At 38.0% G+C, this 18,224-nt stretch overlaps 1 protein-coding gene across 1 annotated transcript in view; it reads right to left on the reverse strand.

The window, feature by feature from the left end:
• Positions 1-18,224, reverse strand: part of LOC107568077 (coiled-coil domain-containing protein 18-like) — a 33,397-nt gene that overhangs the window by 10,980 nt on the left and 4,193 nt on the right. Inside the window, 13 exon segments of the mRNA XM_016253918.1 lie at positions 1,561-1,650; positions 1,722-1,799; positions 1,905-2,021; positions 2,646-2,723; positions 3,499-3,633; positions 3,717-3,848; positions 5,271-5,381; positions 11,824-11,913; positions 11,960-12,263; positions 14,861-14,982; positions 15,080-15,176; positions 15,330-15,458; positions 15,550-15,659. Coding sequence (XP_016109404.1) covers positions 1,561-1,650; positions 1,722-1,799; positions 1,905-2,021; positions 2,646-2,723; positions 3,499-3,633; positions 3,717-3,848; positions 5,271-5,381; positions 11,824-11,913; positions 11,960-12,263; positions 14,861-14,982; positions 15,080-15,176; positions 15,330-15,458; positions 15,550-15,659 — 1,593 coding nt within the window.

The following is an 18,224-nucleotide window of genomic DNA, read 5'->3' on the forward strand; positions in this document are numbered from 1 at the left end:
TTCTTGGAGGTTCAGTACAAAGTGTTTTTTACTGGAAAAGAAGCTTGTTTTGTGCTGGAGCAGAACAACCCTTAGGCACAGCTATACATATCTTCAAAAACATGAATGACTCTATTATTTATTGATCAGGTATTAATAAGGATGACATTTAAAAATAACACTGATCAGGAGAATGAATACTGAATATGCAAAAATTATCATATCAAAATTATATATGTGATATATAATATATAGATAAATGTGAAACCTAACAATGTGACCTAAATATGAAGGTCTGTTGAGCGTGTGTAATATAATATAGCTCACTGTCTTATTTTATTATGCAACAAGCACACCTAGATATGTGGATAGTCACGGGTACTATTAAAATGAAAACATAAAATGATATACACAATATGGACAAAAGTATTGGGACACACCTCTTAAAGTCATTCTGAAGAGCTCAGTGTATTCAAGCATAGTACTATGATAGGATGCTATCTTTCCAGTAAGTCAGAAAGTGACATTTCATCCCTGCTCAATATTTAGCATAGTTTTTATGATAAATTTGAAAGCAATTGAATTCTATGGCAAATCTTCATCAATATAAGTTTAAGTGTGTATGTTAGCATTCCCAACCAGTGAATTTCAATTAATTTTACAGTTGTTTGTAATTACTGGATAGCCAACTTTTAAAAAGTATTTACTGATTTTTATCAGTTCATTAAGAAGAACCAACTGAAAACATCTGACTAAAAAGAACAAATTGCACACAAATAAGACTCAATTCAAGAGCAATATATAGATCAGGAAAAATAAATAAAGTATATTCATTACGGAAATTGACTTAAGATGTTGAAGTTCTCATAAAATAAAGTTTTGCTGCTTTTAGTATGAATATCTTAGCCTTAAGGATATCTCTAAGCAAGTGTTACAGTGTAAATATTCTTTCCTTTGGGGCGAATAAAGTCTGGTTTCGTGTCAGTGTCACACAAACCTCCGCAGTGTACACTGTGTGCTTAAGTCCAGAGACAGGATCGCACAGAGCGGATCATATACACAAGGCGGCATAGACCACAACATGTATCTGACCCATTTGAATTCTACAAAGAATGCTGAATTTTAAAGCTCTATGGAGGACAGCAAACATTGTGAATTGTTAGGTGTCAGCATTATAAATAACAAAGACAAGAAGAAGAGTTCACACCAGTGCCGTGCACCAGCAAAAATTACAAGCTTTTCAAACTACACATACTAACAATTACTAAATATTATCACAGGCTTTTTTTTCTGTAGTAGCAGTTTGACATTAAATCTAAAGGGAGAATCTTTTAGACTTAATACAACTGTGGCTGTCACAAATTGTCAAATGCGGCTTTGCCAGGCTATAATAAACTAAACGCTGCTGGCTATTTAAAAAATGGGCGATGCCCAGACATCTTGTTTCATTTAGAAATACATCAAAGCATCAAGGAAAAACTGCACTCAATGATCAATTTTCCACAACTTTTCTAGGCCTGAGAAACACCAGTTTTAAACTCCCTGATGTTTTCTGGTTTTTCCACAGCCAGGTGTGTGTACCTGGCTCTGCAGCTGACTCTGGCTCTCCTCCAGCTGTGCGATGCGTAACGTGCTCTCCTGCAACATGGTGTGCTGGTTCTGGATAGAGTGCTGCAGTAGTATGGAAAGCCATATGGGTCATAATTCGCACGCTTTCCACCGCCGTATCGATATTAAAACGCAGTTTTTAGCAGGTTCTCCTCACTGGAGCTCTGATAAGCCACACATTTCCTCTTCAGCTCTTCCTGCAGCTGTGACAGCTGATAAACATAAGCGATTCATTACCAACAGGAGTTACTTACTGTCATTCAAATAATGTTCCCCAGGCAGACAGGAAAAGGAAGTGCCTAGATCTAGTGACTGACCTCACTGTTCTTCAGCTCCAGTTGTCTATCATGATGTTTCTTCACCTCCTCCATCTGCTGGATGTAATGACTCAGCTCCTCTTTACAGGAGGACAGTTCGGTCTGCAGGTTCCTAACCTAAAAAGATCAATACAGAAATTACTACCGTGTCCTAACCAAGTCTGGTGCAATAAAACAATAAATCTCATGAGTTTTTGTCCTATAAAATCCTTCTCAACAGCTGCATATTAATCAAAGTATGTACTTATTGGCTGCTACTTTCTGCTTTGAGGACAGAATGATTACTTGACACTAGAAACAGGATTGGGCAACCCTGCTCTACAATAAGGTCCCATTAGTTAACATTCCTTAATGAATAAGTTAACAATGAGTAATACATTTGTAACAGTATTTATTTAACATTAGTTAATAAAAATACAATTGTTTATTGTTAGTTCATGTTAATTTGGGACAATTAAATAATATTAACAGATACAGCTTTTAAGAAATGTATTAGCAAATGTTGGAATATATATAATCAAGATGTAAGCGGAGACATTTTTTTCCCTCAACAAGTATGAACCATGATTAGGTAATTTTAAATATCTACACTGCCAGTATATTGTGTTGGACAATGGGGGTGTTTGGGTCAAAAAGGGTGATAACCACTGCTTTAGACAAAGCAATGTCATAGCAAACTCCCTGTTCTGTTTACAGTGTTGAGCAGACAAACAAAACAAAAATCCTGTTAGTCAGTCTCACCTTTGAAGCGGAGTCAGCAGCTTGCTCTTCAACATTTCTAAGTGTCTCTTCACTGCATTTATATTTTGCCTCAAAATCCTGTCCAAGGAACAAAGACATACTCAGTGAGCGATTTACACAAACTCGCATCTTTCACACTGTTAATGTTTCAGTGGAGTCCAAAAGTCTGAGAAGAGTAAAAATGCTTATTTTTGGCTTCTTTTAAATTTAATAAAATGTGTAAAACCTGCAAACAGCATCTTGTGCTTCAATGGAAGCAAGAACATCTGAATGTCTATAGAAAGAGTCACATGATAAATATCACAAATTTTATTTGATTACTGACCAAGTAATAGTCAAAAAATGTTATCTTCATTTAAATGTAGGGTAGGCCGTATCTGCACTACTAGTGTCATCCAGCAGAACTACAAATATAAAGCATGTTTTCAAACCTTTGCAAACACCCCTTGAAGTTTAGCTAACCTGTTGATATGCAACTCTGCAAGTGTGTCATATTGATTGAAACCCAAACATTCCATCAAATTCCTCCATCTTGCAAAAACACTGCCAATGTTTAACCCTGTTTTACCCCGTTGTCGGTCTCTGTGTATTTTGGAAAATGTTCGAATTTTACTTCTGTTATGTAAAGGAATCTTCTTATTTTTCCACACTGGCTAAACACCCTCTAGCTTAGCCTGCTACAGTAGCCACACCCCAAACTCTTGCTATTGGCTGCGCGCAGGTAGGCAAAAACATAAGGCAGGTAGGATAGCCTATCATTGAATTCGGATCAATTCAGATTTTCAATGTAGTCTCAGATTTTGGAAGCCCACTGTATCCATGGAATGAGTATGCATAAAAAGCGAGATCCAACCTCAGTGAGCTTATCTATAACGACCTGTAGAAGAGCAGCTCTCTGCTGTGACTGCTGCTTCTCTGTGTGAAGATCAGTCACATTTTGTTCTAGCTCCTCAAGTTCAGTCTGTTTCTGAGCCAGAGACAACTGTAGCTGAAACACACACACACATACACTGTGTTAACATTTTTTTAACAAGTGCAATATAATTACTAAATGCACAAATGCATACATACCACCTCAATTCTATCCTCCAGTTCTTTGCATTTGTGTGACTGTGTCGTCTTGACTTTCTCTATAGTCTGCTGATATCCCCTCTGTTTCTTGTTCAAAACTGACTGGTAGTGCTGAATACTGCTAGCCTTTTCCTAATTTAACACAGATACACAGAACAGTATAGATTTGCAGTTTTATCTTGAAATCATTATTTGCTTTTGTGTGTGTATGTGTATATATATTAGGAGTTGCACCGACTAGTCGACTTCAATACTCTGCCATGATGCTTTAAGCTTGACGTCGACTAGTCGCTGGTCCTATAGAGGGCGCAACAAGATAAGAAATCTTTGAAGGACTTCCACATTTACGCTCTGTTTCCAAACAGTTAAAATGACAAATAAATGCATACTCTGAAAGCGCGCCACAAGACATGTGTGATTACATTACTGGATGCTCGAAACTGAACAAGAGAATGCACGTTTTGAACAGCTTATTGTACAGGTAGGTAAGTTAATCGCCATTCTAATCTAATGTGCTGCTGCACTGTAACGCACACACATAGGCTACAGACAGTAGCTCGTACATCACGCACACATCATCTCGCACAGAATCATTCAGCGCGGAAATGTATTGTCAACACTGTTCTGTGATGTCTCAATAAAATAGCTTAGAAACTGAAAAGTTCAAGCATATATTTCTTAATAACTAAATCCCACAGCTTCACTACTAGTAGAGAGACGCTGCCAAGTAGAATTAATTCACACACGCAATCGCTCTCACTAATGCATTCATATGAATGTAATCTTTACTGTGCTACTTTATCTGCATCTGATTTAGAACGAGCAGAAATCTGTGAACTGTGAAATATAACGACCCAAAGACAAATTAACTGATAAAAATGAGCTGTTATAGGAGCAATAGCCATGTGGGCAGCGCTGTGTCATATGCCATAGCTGTGCACAAGGTGTTTGTCACGGCTCCAGACTTATTTGTTCATTAATGACATCATCAGCGACTAGTCGACTTCGACTCGACTTTCATCACATAATTGCTCCCACAGTTGATTTCTTCACACCAAGCTGCTTACCTATTGCAGATTCAGTCTTCCCGGCCTGGTGCAGGTCTACAATTTTGTTTCTGGTGTCTTTTGACAGCTCTTTGGTCTTGGCCATGGTGGAGTTTGGAGTGTGGCTGTTTGAGGTTGTGGACAGGTGTCTTTTATACTGATAACAAGTTCAAACAGATGCCATTAATACAGGTAACGAGTGGAGGACAGAGGAGCCTCTTAAAGAAGAAGTTACAGGTCTGTGAGAGCCAGAAATCTTGCTTGTTTGTAGGTGACCAAATACTTATTTTACAGAGGAATTTACCAATTAATTCTTTAAAAATCCTACAATGTGATTTTCTGGATTTTTTTTTCTCATTTTGTCTCTCATAGTTGAGGTATACCTATGATGAAAATTACAGGCCTCTCTCATCTTTTTAAGTGGGAGAACTTGCACAATTGGTGGCTGACTAAATACTTTTTTGCCCCACTGTATGTGTGTGTGTGTGTATATGTGTATATATGTTACCAGAAGGTCTTGTTCAAGCTGGCTGGTCTTCATTACAGCCTGTGAATAAGAAGCAATCTTCTCCTGCAGCTGTTTCTCCAAGACAGTCACATGCAAACTCTTCTTTTTTAGCTAATGAACAGAATTTTTGTTCAGTTAGATTGAGTTAATACACTTCTAGAAAATTCAAAACAATAGGTAATTGGAGGGAAATACTCGAAAGGTAAACTAATGATAACATTTTCGGGTTGATAAGATTTTTTAAATGTCTCTTCTGGTCACGAAGGCTGCATTTATTTGATCAAAGTTACAGCAAAAGCAGTAATACTGTGAACTATTATTACGATAAATAAAAAATTAAAAAATAATGTTTTTCTAATATGCTTTTCAATGTATCCCTGTTTTTATTGGATAGCTCTAATTCTCAATTCATATGGAATGGTAAGACTTCAGGGATCCAAAAAAGAATCCTGCAAAAACCAAAGAATATGGGTGGTTTGGCCCTCACTAATTGTATTACTGGGCTGTGAATATACGCTCCACACTACTGTGGATTCATTCTAAAAAACTGGACAATTATCCCTGTGTTCCCCCAAGGATTTTAATCATTTGTTCTACTCCTCTATTCTGGATGGTGCATATGCCTATTGGAGGGATCAGGGCCTCCATTCTGACATTTTCACTAAAGGCTCAATTTTATCTGTTGACACTTTGCACACCGGCTGGTCTTCAGACCATAATATTGAAAAAGACCAAGGAATATGGGAGGCAGTTTTGGACAAGGATCAACTCCTCATCTATTTGTGCATGTCACAGTCTTATACCATGTAAGGTAGTTCATAAGAGTTCATTGGTTCTAGGGCTGCACGATAAATCGCATGCAATATTTAATGCGCATATTGTCAGTAAAGCCGGTTCTGTAATCAGCGGTAAATCTCCATCACATGCGTGCTTTCACATGGAGCAGCATTTACTACACAGAGCCGTTGTTCACTGACAAGCTGCACAAAACCACGTACATGTATGATCATCATCACTCTCATGGATGCCATTTGGTCAGAAACATGCACACCAGTAGCCTGCTGGAGGCAATTTTGGAGGGCTCTGCAGTGCTCCTCCTGTTAATCCTTGCACAAAGGAGCAGATACATCCTTGCTGCTGGGATGTTGCCCTTCTATGACCCTGTCCAGTTCTCCTCATGTAACGGCCCGTCTCCCTGTATCTCTTCCATGCTCTTGAAACTGTTCTGGGAGACACACCAAACCTCCTTGCGACATTACGCATGGTTGTGCCATCCTGAAGGAGTTGGTCTACCTGTGCAACCTGATTGGGTTGCAGGTACTGCCTCATGCTACAAGGAGTGACAAGACCCTAACAAATCACAAAACTAGAGACAAATTAGTCTCTAAATCCCTTTTAAGGGGTTGTCCTGCTGTTGCCTCTCTAACACACATGTTGTCACTTTCATTTGCACCAAAGCAGGAGAAACTGATTCACACTCACTTATGCTTCCTAACTGGACAGGTCGATATCCCTGAAGCTCACTGATGCCCTGATCCAGGTCTGGCAGGAGACCCCCCCAGGACACCATCCGTCATCTCATCAGGAACATGCCCAGACATAGGGAGTGCATACAGACATGTCGGGGCAATGCACACTACTGACTTACATTATTAGTTGCTGTGATGAAATTTAAAAAATTTCAATCAGCCTGTAATTTAAATTTTTTACTTTGATTTTCTGTGTGATTTTGAATCCAGTTCTCAATTGGTTAATATGGCTTCCATTGACTATACAATGTATACAAGTACAGATTTTCAACTTGAATATTTTGTTCACCTAGATACAATGAGTGATTTAAGTGTAAACACACACACGCACATACAATATATACTGTATACAGTGGAGATCAAAATTAAAGAACAATCTATAAATACTTAAAAAATAAAGTAAAACATTTTCTGAAATATTTTTCATCTTCATCGCTGAAAATTTGAAGGAATATTAGCTGTGGGTATACCACTGTTATACTAACATGTTTGACAAAATAACTAATAAATTAGAGAACAGTAACCACTGTAGCACGAAAGAAGAATACAACAACAATTTTACAGCTGTAAAAAATTAATAGGAATTGTAGAGGCCCCTGCTTTGAATGACTTCAGCACATTTGCAGCGACAGGATATCACTAGTTTCTCACACTGCACTGGTGTGATCTTAGTCCACTCTTCTTCCAGTCTCTTCCATAGCTCGGTAACTGTAGTGGGTTTCTTAGCCATAACTTTGTTGCCAAGGATATTCCAGAGATTTTCAGTTGGGTTTAGATCGGGACTCTGGGCCGGCCATTTCATTATTTCAATGTTCTTAGTTTCAAGGAGCTGCTTTATCCATTTTGCAGTATGACGGGGGCATTGTCTTGCATGAAAATTGCAGGCTGATTGGGAGATGCTTGCAGGGAAGGTACTGCATGTTGCTGAAGGAGGTTCTGATAAACATTTGCATTCACCCTGCCATGTAGCTGTATAAGAGGCCCAACTCCTACTGCACAAAATATCCCCCAATGCATGACACTTCGATTTAGATTTGGAATGACCAGCTACTCTTGCAATGGCTGAAAGGGTCATCCCTTTGGAATTCATCTGGACTGCCTCCTGTTGCAGGGTTTCAGTCACCTCAGAGCGGCCCGCCATCTTGCAATCTCAGTGAAAATTAGAGGAATGCTGCCAGTTAGTGCACTAAGTGAATTTTGCCAAATGATGTTTATATTTGAAAGCACCAAAACAAACACACCCATACCCCAACAGGACCTCGCCCCTGTTTTGATATCTAGTCTCTGCCCCCACACGTACATACACAACCCTGGCAGCGACGATGGTGGAATCTGCTATGCCTGCCGGCCAATCATATTCAAGCAAAAGCCAACACAGATTAGTTGTGTGAAACAAAGCAAAATCAACGTAATTCACCTATCAAAAAGAAACAAAGCAACCTCTGCATCCAATTCCAGGCCTTCCCGCTCCTTGAGTTCTCTCCACCACTGGAAAGCTGCTCCAATATTTATTGGGGTCCTACTTCTTGCCTGATCTTAACCCTTCTTTTTAATGTTTTGTTCCTCTTAAATTTTCCTCTTTTTTTTATCTGTCATCTCTCACTATCTATAGTCCCTATCATTACTAGACACACCCCTTACTGCTGATTGGCAGCAAGAATGTTTTGGGACTCAGTCCGACACGTCAAATATATTTTTCAAATATTGCTTAGTGCACCTTTAAAAAGGTTTGTCATATAATTATCGAAATTAGCACCAGGTGCCAGATTAACACCAATAACTTGGAGGTATCTGTAAGTGTTCTCTAATTTTGATCAGAGTTCTTTTTCAAATATCTCATTTACGTTTTTTATACTGTGCTTCAGAATACAATTAATTTATGAAATATGCTTAAAAAACTGCCCTTGTACTCCTGTAAGGATAACTTTAAATAGGACTAAGCAGTGACCTTGAAACACATTTATATATTTATACACATGTATATAATAATAAGTACTATAATATTATTCTTACAATTTCAATCATTTTTTCAATAACAAAGTTTTCCTTTGAAATGTTTCTTTGTTTCTAAAATGTTTAAATAAATCATAAGATTTTCTTTACTATATAATATAATTTAAAATACTGTCACATTTAATCAATTTAAAGAAGGGCTGCCCAAACTTGGTCCTGGAGGGCCGGTGTCCTGCAGAGTTTTGCTCCAACCCCAATCAGACACACCTGAACCAACTAATTCAAGCTCTTACTAGACATACTAGAAACTTCGTGGCAGGTGTGTTGAGGCAAGTTGGATCTAAACTCTGCAGGACTCTGGCCCTCCAGGACTGAGTTTGGGCACCCCTGATTTAAAGCATCCTTACTTAATAAAAGTATTAATGTCGGCACAAAATTCCTGTAAGGATAACTTTAAATAGGACTAAGCAGTGACCTTGAAACACATTTATATATTTATACACATGTATATAATAATAAGTACTATAATATTATTCTTACAATTTCAATCATTTTTTCAATAAACAACTTTACTATATAATATAATTTAAAATACTGTCACATTTAATCAATTTAAAGAAGGGCTGCCCAAACTTGGTCCTGGAGGGCCGGTGTCCTGCAGAGTTTTGCTCCAACCCCAATCAGACACACCTGAACCAACTAATTCAAGCTCTTACTAGACATACTAGAAACTTCGTGGCAGGTGTGTTGAGGCAAGTTGGATCTAAACTCTGCAGGACTCTGGCCCTCCAGGACTGAGTTTGGGCACCCCTGATTTAAAGCATCCTTACTTAATAAAAGTATTAATGTCGGCACAAAATGAAAGTTGCGTTTCCATTTTAATTTCATTATGAATTAAAGCGTATTCTTCCCCAAAACTTTGAACTGTAGTACATGCCATTGCATATGTTTTATTAGTTAATCTTTAATGAGTATTTAACTGTTTAACAAGTTGTTCATTAACATATCACTTCCTGGTACAGAAATTTGACTTCTATAATACTATATACAGTCAAAATGTTATAAAAACAGATAACATTCTATCATTTTTTATTATAAATTAATTACATGACTTAACTGTTTTATCAAGTATGAATATGGAGATAGAATTGTTGCATAAATCCAAATAAATAGATGAAATAAAGAAATAAATGTAAAGAAATTAACAAAAGATTAAACATATTGGCAAATTAATAGAATGAGATTTGCAAATAAAAAACATATTCACAGATATCTTTTTATGTCACAAACATAACTTTGCCTGGCATTGATTTGTGAATTGCGCCCTTTGCATTTGTAGATCGCTGCATGAATTTGTGAATCGCTCCCCGTACATTTGTGAATGGCTTTCTGTGCATTTGTGGATTTGAAACATTTCTGGTGTCAAGACGCTGACAAATTCACAAATGCGTGGACTCCACCCACTGTCCACCCAAAAGACAATCATATAACAGCCACACTTCGCTGACCAATCGTAGCATGTTCTCGCTATGGGAACAACGCTATACTGTATACGAATGGGTTATGGAAGTCTCATGTTATTCAAGATGGAAAGAAAAGCGTCAATAAGTAGGCTAACTGACTAATAAATAACTGGATTCAACCTCATGATACATGTGAGTTTGTGTAATAAGTTAAAATGCCTAAAGTACTACAAAGTTATTGCCATTGATTGGGCAGGAAAAAATATACATGGGTTCTTTTTTAAATGTGGAGCAGGTGTGTTGAATATAAATGCATATAAATGTAAGACAAAAGATATTTATTGGATAAATCACTTGATCACGCAAACAATATTTCATATGAATCAGACTTACTAGTTTTGAATGTAAAAGTTACTTAACAGCATCCAAAGTAAATGCAGTTTTTATTTACATTGTCTACTCACAAATCCCCAGTACACGCTGCAGTAATTCTGAGGCTGGTACCAAGATGGTCATTTTGGTATTATACCATATTTGATATTATATGTGTTATTATGCCCTATATTTGTCACCGCGATTGTGCTTTAAAAGGTTGTATAAGACATTGTCCCATATCTTAAGCCCTGTCTACCCCGTTCCCTGTCGCGCTACGATGCAACACCAGTAACTGCAACTATACGCATCAAAGCAAATGTGCAAACCATTTGTCCTTCATTGTCGCGCCTCGTCCAGTGTAGACAGTATTGCTGATTATAATGATTTCTATTTGCTTTGGACGCATCACAAGGGTGTTATTGATCATGCTTGGAATCTGTGAATGATCATAAGTTGTGTATAATCCTGAGTTTTTCCTCATTAACTGATCCTGATGAAAATATAAAGAAGCCTTACACTCCAACAGTTTTTTGGAAACAGTTTTTTTTTTTTAACCACACAAACAGCACTACAGACCAATCTGAACGTAGTATCCACAGAAAGCAGTTCCACAGGGGTGCAAAATAAATCTGATCCCACCCTAACTGTAAAGCAAAACGTGATTGGCTATAGCGAGAACGTGCTACGATTGGTTAGCGAAATGTGGCTGTTATCTGATTGGCTTGAGTAGACGGTGGGTGGAGTCCATGGGACATTTGTGGATTTAAAGCGTCTTGACGCTAGAAATGTTTCAAAATCCACAAATGCACAGAAAGTCATTCACAAATGTACGGGGACCAATCCACAAATGCACAGGACGCGATTCACAAATCAAAGTTGTGTTTGTGACATAAAAAGATATTTGTGAATATGTTTTCTTATTTGCAAATCTCATTTTATTTATTTGTGAATTTAATTCATGTTCATTTATTTTAATTGTAATTAATTTTTATTTTTGTTAATCTCTTTATATTTATTTGTGGATCATAATCTATTTACTTGGAATTATGTGTATCTCCATACAAGACTCATGTCACATGTGAAAAGTTTGTGATTCTATTTTCACTTATTCAAGTTTACATTTTTTACATGCAGCCAGCATAGACAATTCAATACAAATATTTTCATGGTACCCTACAAAACTACTGTGACACTGTTCTGGTACAGGAAATACTAATTTGATGGGTCACTGACCTCTTTCTCTAAGGAGGTGGCCTGTGTAGCCTTGTCCAGTAGCTGGTCGTGGAGCTGCTGGTAGTGAGAGGATCTCTCTGTGATGGAGGTCTGCAGGGAGGAGAAAATTTAATTACTTTTATTTAGGATGTGTGTGTGTGTATTCCAGCACCTCTCTCAGATGTAGTAAGTCCAGTATGCTCTCTAGGCTGGTCAGCTCAGCTCTGTCCTGTTCTTTCTCTCTGTGGGCATGAGCCACCCTCTGCTCCTGACATGCCGTGAGGAGCCGCAGGTCCTCATTCTCTTTCCTCAGCCCTGCCACCTCCTGCAGCTGAGCCTCCTTCTCAGCCATCTCCCTCTGCAGCTGTTTCAGCTGATCTGAGAGCTGATAAACCTGAGACTGCAGCTGCACATGCTCAGTGGAGAGAGACTCAGAGCGGCTATGAATCTCCTTCAGCTCACTGATCAGAGATCAGAAATGGCAGTAACTAGCATGAGCAGTTTAACTTTTCCAAGAACAATCTAGAACATGGGGTGTCAAACTCAATTCCTGGAGGGCCGGAGCCCTGCAGAGTTCAACCCTACAACCCTTCAACACATCTGATCCAACTAATCAAGTCCTTCAGGCTTATCTGAAAACTACATGGTATGTGTGTTGGAGCAGGGTTGGAACAAAACTCTGCAGGGCTCCGGCCCTCCAGGAATTGAGGTTGACACCCCTGGTCTAGAAGCTAATAATCTGGTCAAATGATCGGTTTAAACATAAATGCATTAAAACTGTGAGGAAAAATTGCCAATACAGCACAAAACAATAAAAAAAATTCCAAATATATTTTCAGAAACCAAATCTTAATATTTTATGCAATTTTGTTTATTTCTCAAATTATATATGTGTATCAGCTTTAATTTTTGGAATCAGCACCCCAAAGTTAGTACAAAACAAATATTGGATTTCATTCGGCAAATATAAAGCAGAGAGGTATTATTATTATTATGATGTTTGCAGGGTATTCACTTTCCCTTATAAATCTACTGTATAAATTGTGATTTTAAATACTCATTTAATTATAATTAAAATACTGAAGTAATGATCTAAAAAAGTCTGTGTCAGTGTTGTCAATTAACATAGGGTGCGTCTCTATCAGCTCCCTAGCTCGTGAATCAGTATATCGTGTACATGAATTTGGTCTCTGGTAAGTTCCCTGGATCACTGCACATTGGGACAGTGATTACTCAATTTCCGGTGACATGACTACGTACAACGTCAACGGACAACATTGTAGAACATATTGCTGGAATTAATCAACAACAGGCAGGACCAAACTCTTTTTGATATAATTTTTTATTCTCTTTAAACACATTGTTCTTACAACATTTCAGCCGAATATTAATTATAAATGTTAACTAGATGTGATCATTACCTGTCTAGCGATGTGTGTTTATGTTGAAATATACTAAGAAAACGGTTTGTCTTTTCAAATCTTCTATCGCGTATCATTATATTTATCGAGTTGGCTCATGTGGTTTGTGTTTCGTGCTTCATAAATGTGTTGTAATATCCAGTAAGGGAGCAAAGTGAGCACAGATGCTCCCTGGTTTTTGCGGTGCATTGTGGGATTTTTCACGGAACAAACTTTCCAGTATACTGGAAGGATTTCACGATTGAGACAGCCCTTAAAATGGCCAACTCCCTGATCAGTGCCCAGACTAGGGAGCTGATTGAGACGCACCCATATAATATACATTAGCATTCAAAAGTTTAGGGTCAGTAAGATTTTTAAGAAATTAATACTTTTGTTCAGCAAGGAGACATTACATTGTTAAAAAGTGACAGCAAAGACATTTCTATTGTTACAAAAGATTTCTATTTCAGATAGGGCTGGGCAATAGGGCAATATTTATAATATATATTTTTTAACATCCTGCCTAATTTTGTCCAATAAAACAATGTTTATATTAAAGGCAAAGAAAACAAATATAGTGAAAGTAGGCTATGCTATTCATTATGTGCAAAAAAGGGGCAAAAATCACATTACATTCTAACATTGTAACATTACAATCTAAAAACTAAAATAATTATTTTTAAGGCAGCAGTTCAATTCACTAAACTAAAAATGAAAGTAAATAAACAAGAGCACAGATTAATTGCATTTTATTTTTGATTACCCCATTACTGCTATCTGCTATCATAAAATACACTTACTTGTAGGTTTAAAATTCTACATATTATACAATTATTGCACTGCTATTCTATTGCGCTCTGTCTGTTTGGCGCACATGCACGCGGCAGCTCTCGTTCACAGAAGTCTGTGAAGTTTAGCGGAGAATTGAATGCAAAAGGCTCCTGACAGCAAAATCAAAATATTTCCATGACTTTCTAACATTTACAGATGGAGAATATACCTGTGAAATGCAAGGTATGCACTGAGGAAAATCTCAAACACATTAAACAGAGCATGTAGCCTCTCTGTCGCAGCACATATGTCTATCAGAGCATCTGACTGGGCGAGCCGCTTTAAACTATACATCTTAACTATATCTTACCAGTTATTTTAAAGCCCTTAATATAAAGCATGTCTCATGTTTAGGACAAATTGGACTATGCATTATTCAGATGTGCTCGTATCAAACTACTGTATATCGATATAGGCGGTATTGCCTCATACCATATCGCCTATTAAAAATATATCGATATATCGTACAAACTCGACATACCGCCCAGCCCTAATTTCAGAAACATTTTGTTCCTTTGAACTTTCTATTCATCATATAATTTAAAAAAATTCAGTTTTGTAGTCAAAGGAATAAGTTACAATATAAAATATTAAAATAGAAAACTATTCAAAAATATTTTACAATTTACAGTATTTTTGTTCATATAAATGTATCTTTGATGAGCATAAGCATTTTTTTTTTAATCTTTAAAAATCTTTAAAAAAAAATATATATATATATATATACATATTGACAATATATTAATCATCATTGATGAATGTTCTTCATATCTCCACAACCCAAATCAGTATATAGTTTATATCAGTATATCACATGGTCTTACCAGATGTTGTGACGTAGACCATCCTTCTCTCTCTCCAGCACAGCACACTTCCTCTCTAGCTCCTCTCTCTCCCTGTCACACTCCATCAGGCTAACTTTCAGCTGGCCCTCACTCTCCAACACCTCCAACAAATGCAGGACATGCATGATACATACAGCAGGAAAATAAGTAATTACAGTATGATTCCTATGTCAGTTTATGATTCCTATGCTAAATTACCTTCCTGAGTTTTTCATAAACATCCTCTTTGTATTCTTTAAAGGTAACCGTGAGCTTCTCTGCATTTCGAAGTGCTTGGTTTCTCTGCTGCTCAGCACTTAGAAAGAAACATTTTCTCAGAATTTAAGCTGTGGTCTTTCAGGAATTACAAAAAGACTTCTTGTAAATTTGAGAAAATTCCAGCTTTAAGGGATTATTGCTCCCAGGATGGATTAGTCTAAAGTTTTCCATAGCATAACTAATCTCGTACCGTTTTCCCGGACGTGTTCTTTCAGCTAACTCGGCTTTAACAACTCTCAGCTCATCTCTGAGCTTCTCCACCAGCCTGTTACTCTGCATCACTGTCTGTTCACTTTCTTCCAACTTCTGCTCTGCAGTCCTGAAGAAACAAGAACATGCTGCTCCAGATATCTGTCAGAAAAGAATCAGATTTTTTGATGAGGATGAAATGGTAGAAACGATGTACCTACTCTAAAGCTTTGGTTTGGGTTTCCAGTTCTGCCTCAAGACCCAGAATCTGCTCCTCCATGTGAGACACACTGGAGGTCCTGGCTCCCAAAGTGGATCCCAACAGACAGATCTATACAAACAAACATCAGTTAACAACATAACCAGAGAGGAGTTTGTTGTGTCACCAGTGGCTTGAGTTATGACATCAATAATAATAATAATAACAATTTATAGTGCCTTTCCAACACCCAAGGTCGCTTTATAGAGACAAATAAGGAACAGAGCCAAATAAACACAATACACATAGCAAAAGCTGAAAGTAATACACAGAGGTCGCTTACAAAGTTATGTTAGAGATACAAAGAGGGATTCAAATAAATAACATATTCATAACAAGGTACAATTTACAGACAGAGAACTGAAGAGTAATATTCAGAGAAAAAAATCATGTTTTTAAGAGGTTTTTGAAGGATAGAAGGGAGGATGCTTGACAGACGTCTTGAGGAAGAGCATCCCACAACCAGGGAGCCACAACACTAATAGACCTGGCTCCCATAGTCACCAGACTAAACTTAGGGGTGACAAACAATCCTGCACTAGAAGATCGTAAGGAGCGAACAGGAGCATAAGGCTGAAGTCAGTGAGATAAATATGTAGGACCAAGGTTATGGAGAGCTTTGCAAGTGAGAATTAGTTTATGTGCAAGGAAACCGGAAGCCAATGAAGGTGATAGAGAATTGGAGTAATGTGCATGTTCTTTCTTGTGTGAGTGATCAAGCGGGCTGCAGAGTTTCGAACATAATGTAATCATTTGATATTTTTAGCTGAAAGGCCATAAAGAAGTGAGTTACAGTAATCTAGCTGAGATGAGACGAAGGCATGTATAACAGTTTCAGCATCCTGCTGTCTGAGAGAAGATTGAATATTAGAGATATTACGTAGGTGGAATAAACCTGTCTTTACCACTTTTCCAATAAGACTATTAAATGAAAGTGAAATCAATGAGAACAAGATTTTGAACTGTCATGGAGGGCATTATCAGCTCACCATTCAAATCTATCATTTGACCAGATAGTTTAGATACAACAGCTTTAGAGCCAATCAGTATTACCTTAGTTTGACCGGAGTTAAATTTAATGTAATTTGCCTCCAGTCAAAGCTTGAGTTCCTCGATGTGCTAAAATAAATCTGAATGTCATCAGCATAACAGTGGAAGTTAACCCCATACCATTTGATTATTTGTCCAATTGGTAACATAAATAGTGAAAAGAAGAGGGCCCAAGACAGAACCTTGAAGTACACCAGAACTGATGGATTTGGTGGATGATTTGTGCTTCTAGTATTATAACAAATTGTTCCCTGCCTGTCAGATAGGAGGAAAACCAGTCAAAGGCTGTGCCAGAAATTCCAATTGCTGAAAGCCGTGACAGGAGTATCACAAGACAAACAGTGTCAAAAGCTGAGCTGAGGTCTAGCAGAAGGAGAGTGCTAAGAGCACCAGAATCTAGAAGAGCTCCAGAAGCTAGAAGGAGATCATTAAGAACCTTAACCAGGGCTGTTTCAGTACTGTGTAATGGACAAAAGCCAGAGTGAAAGGGCCCATAAAGGTTGTGCTCTGTTAAATAGGCCTGTAACTGGGAGGCAACAACATTTTCTACTATCTTAGAGAGAAAAGAGAGGTTTGAAATAGATCTGTAGCTACTTGGGGATGAAGGATGAAGACCATGCTTTTTAAGAACCAGGGTAACAACAGCAATCTTAAGCTTAGATGGTACAGTTCCAGATTACATTGACGTATTAATGAAATGAGTGATGGGTAGTGAGAAAGCTGTCAAGCAATTCTTCAGTAAAGAGGTAGGTGCAGTGTCAAGAAGACTAGTAGAGGAATTATACAGCCTGATTATCTCATCAACCACTGTGGGGACAAGAGAGTCAAAACTAGAGAGGCTGTGAGTAAGGCATAAAGAGAGAGGTTCAGTAGTGGAAACAGAGGTATGGTGTTGATAGGTATGAGGTGTTTTATTCAGAAAAAAGTTCAGGAAAGCATCACACATTTGATCAAGACTGTACGGGTGTCACGTTCGCTACTGTGAGGGAGTGCAGAGCGAGGAACGAGGAGACCAGGAGTACATCAACAAAGAGACTTTAATTACATTCAGGGAACCAGGAAAACACATGTAGCAGAGGAGGTAAACATATACAATACCAGACAGCGAACTCAAAACAGGAAACACTAAAAATACACATGACTAGATGATGGGATGACGAGAAACACCTGGAACTAATGAAACTTAATAGGAAAAGGAAACAGGAAGAACTAAATATGGGCATAAGGAAACATGAGGGAGAACTTGAGGGAGGAAAACACAACACAACGGGAACACAAGCCTGACATGATTGGACTGCCTGATCCGCCCTGGAGGTATTCCCCGTGTCCCATTCCTGCACCAGCCTCCCCCCTCCCGGAAGGCGCGTCCCGCGCCGTAACAATTTCACCAGGGAGGGGGGAGGCTCCCTGGTGAAATTGTTACGGTAATTTTTTAGGTAAATAAAAAATTACCATTCTGAAAAATCCTGTTGTAAGCGCGTTTGAGGAGGTGGTTGGTTGTCTCCTGTCCTCGCCGATTCGGGGTCTGAGTTCGGCTCAAACATGTAAGGCCGGACAACATTTCCCTCAGCAGTGACCATCATTACC

This window comes from Sinocyclocheilus grahami, unplaced genomic scaffold (assembly GCF_001515645.1).
Source record: "Sinocyclocheilus grahami isolate Dianchi unplaced genomic scaffold, SAMN03320097.WGS_v1.1 scaffold1212.1, whole genome shotgun sequence".
NCBI classification, from domain to species: domain Eukaryota; kingdom Metazoa; phylum Chordata; class Actinopteri; order Cypriniformes; family Cyprinidae; genus Sinocyclocheilus; species Sinocyclocheilus grahami.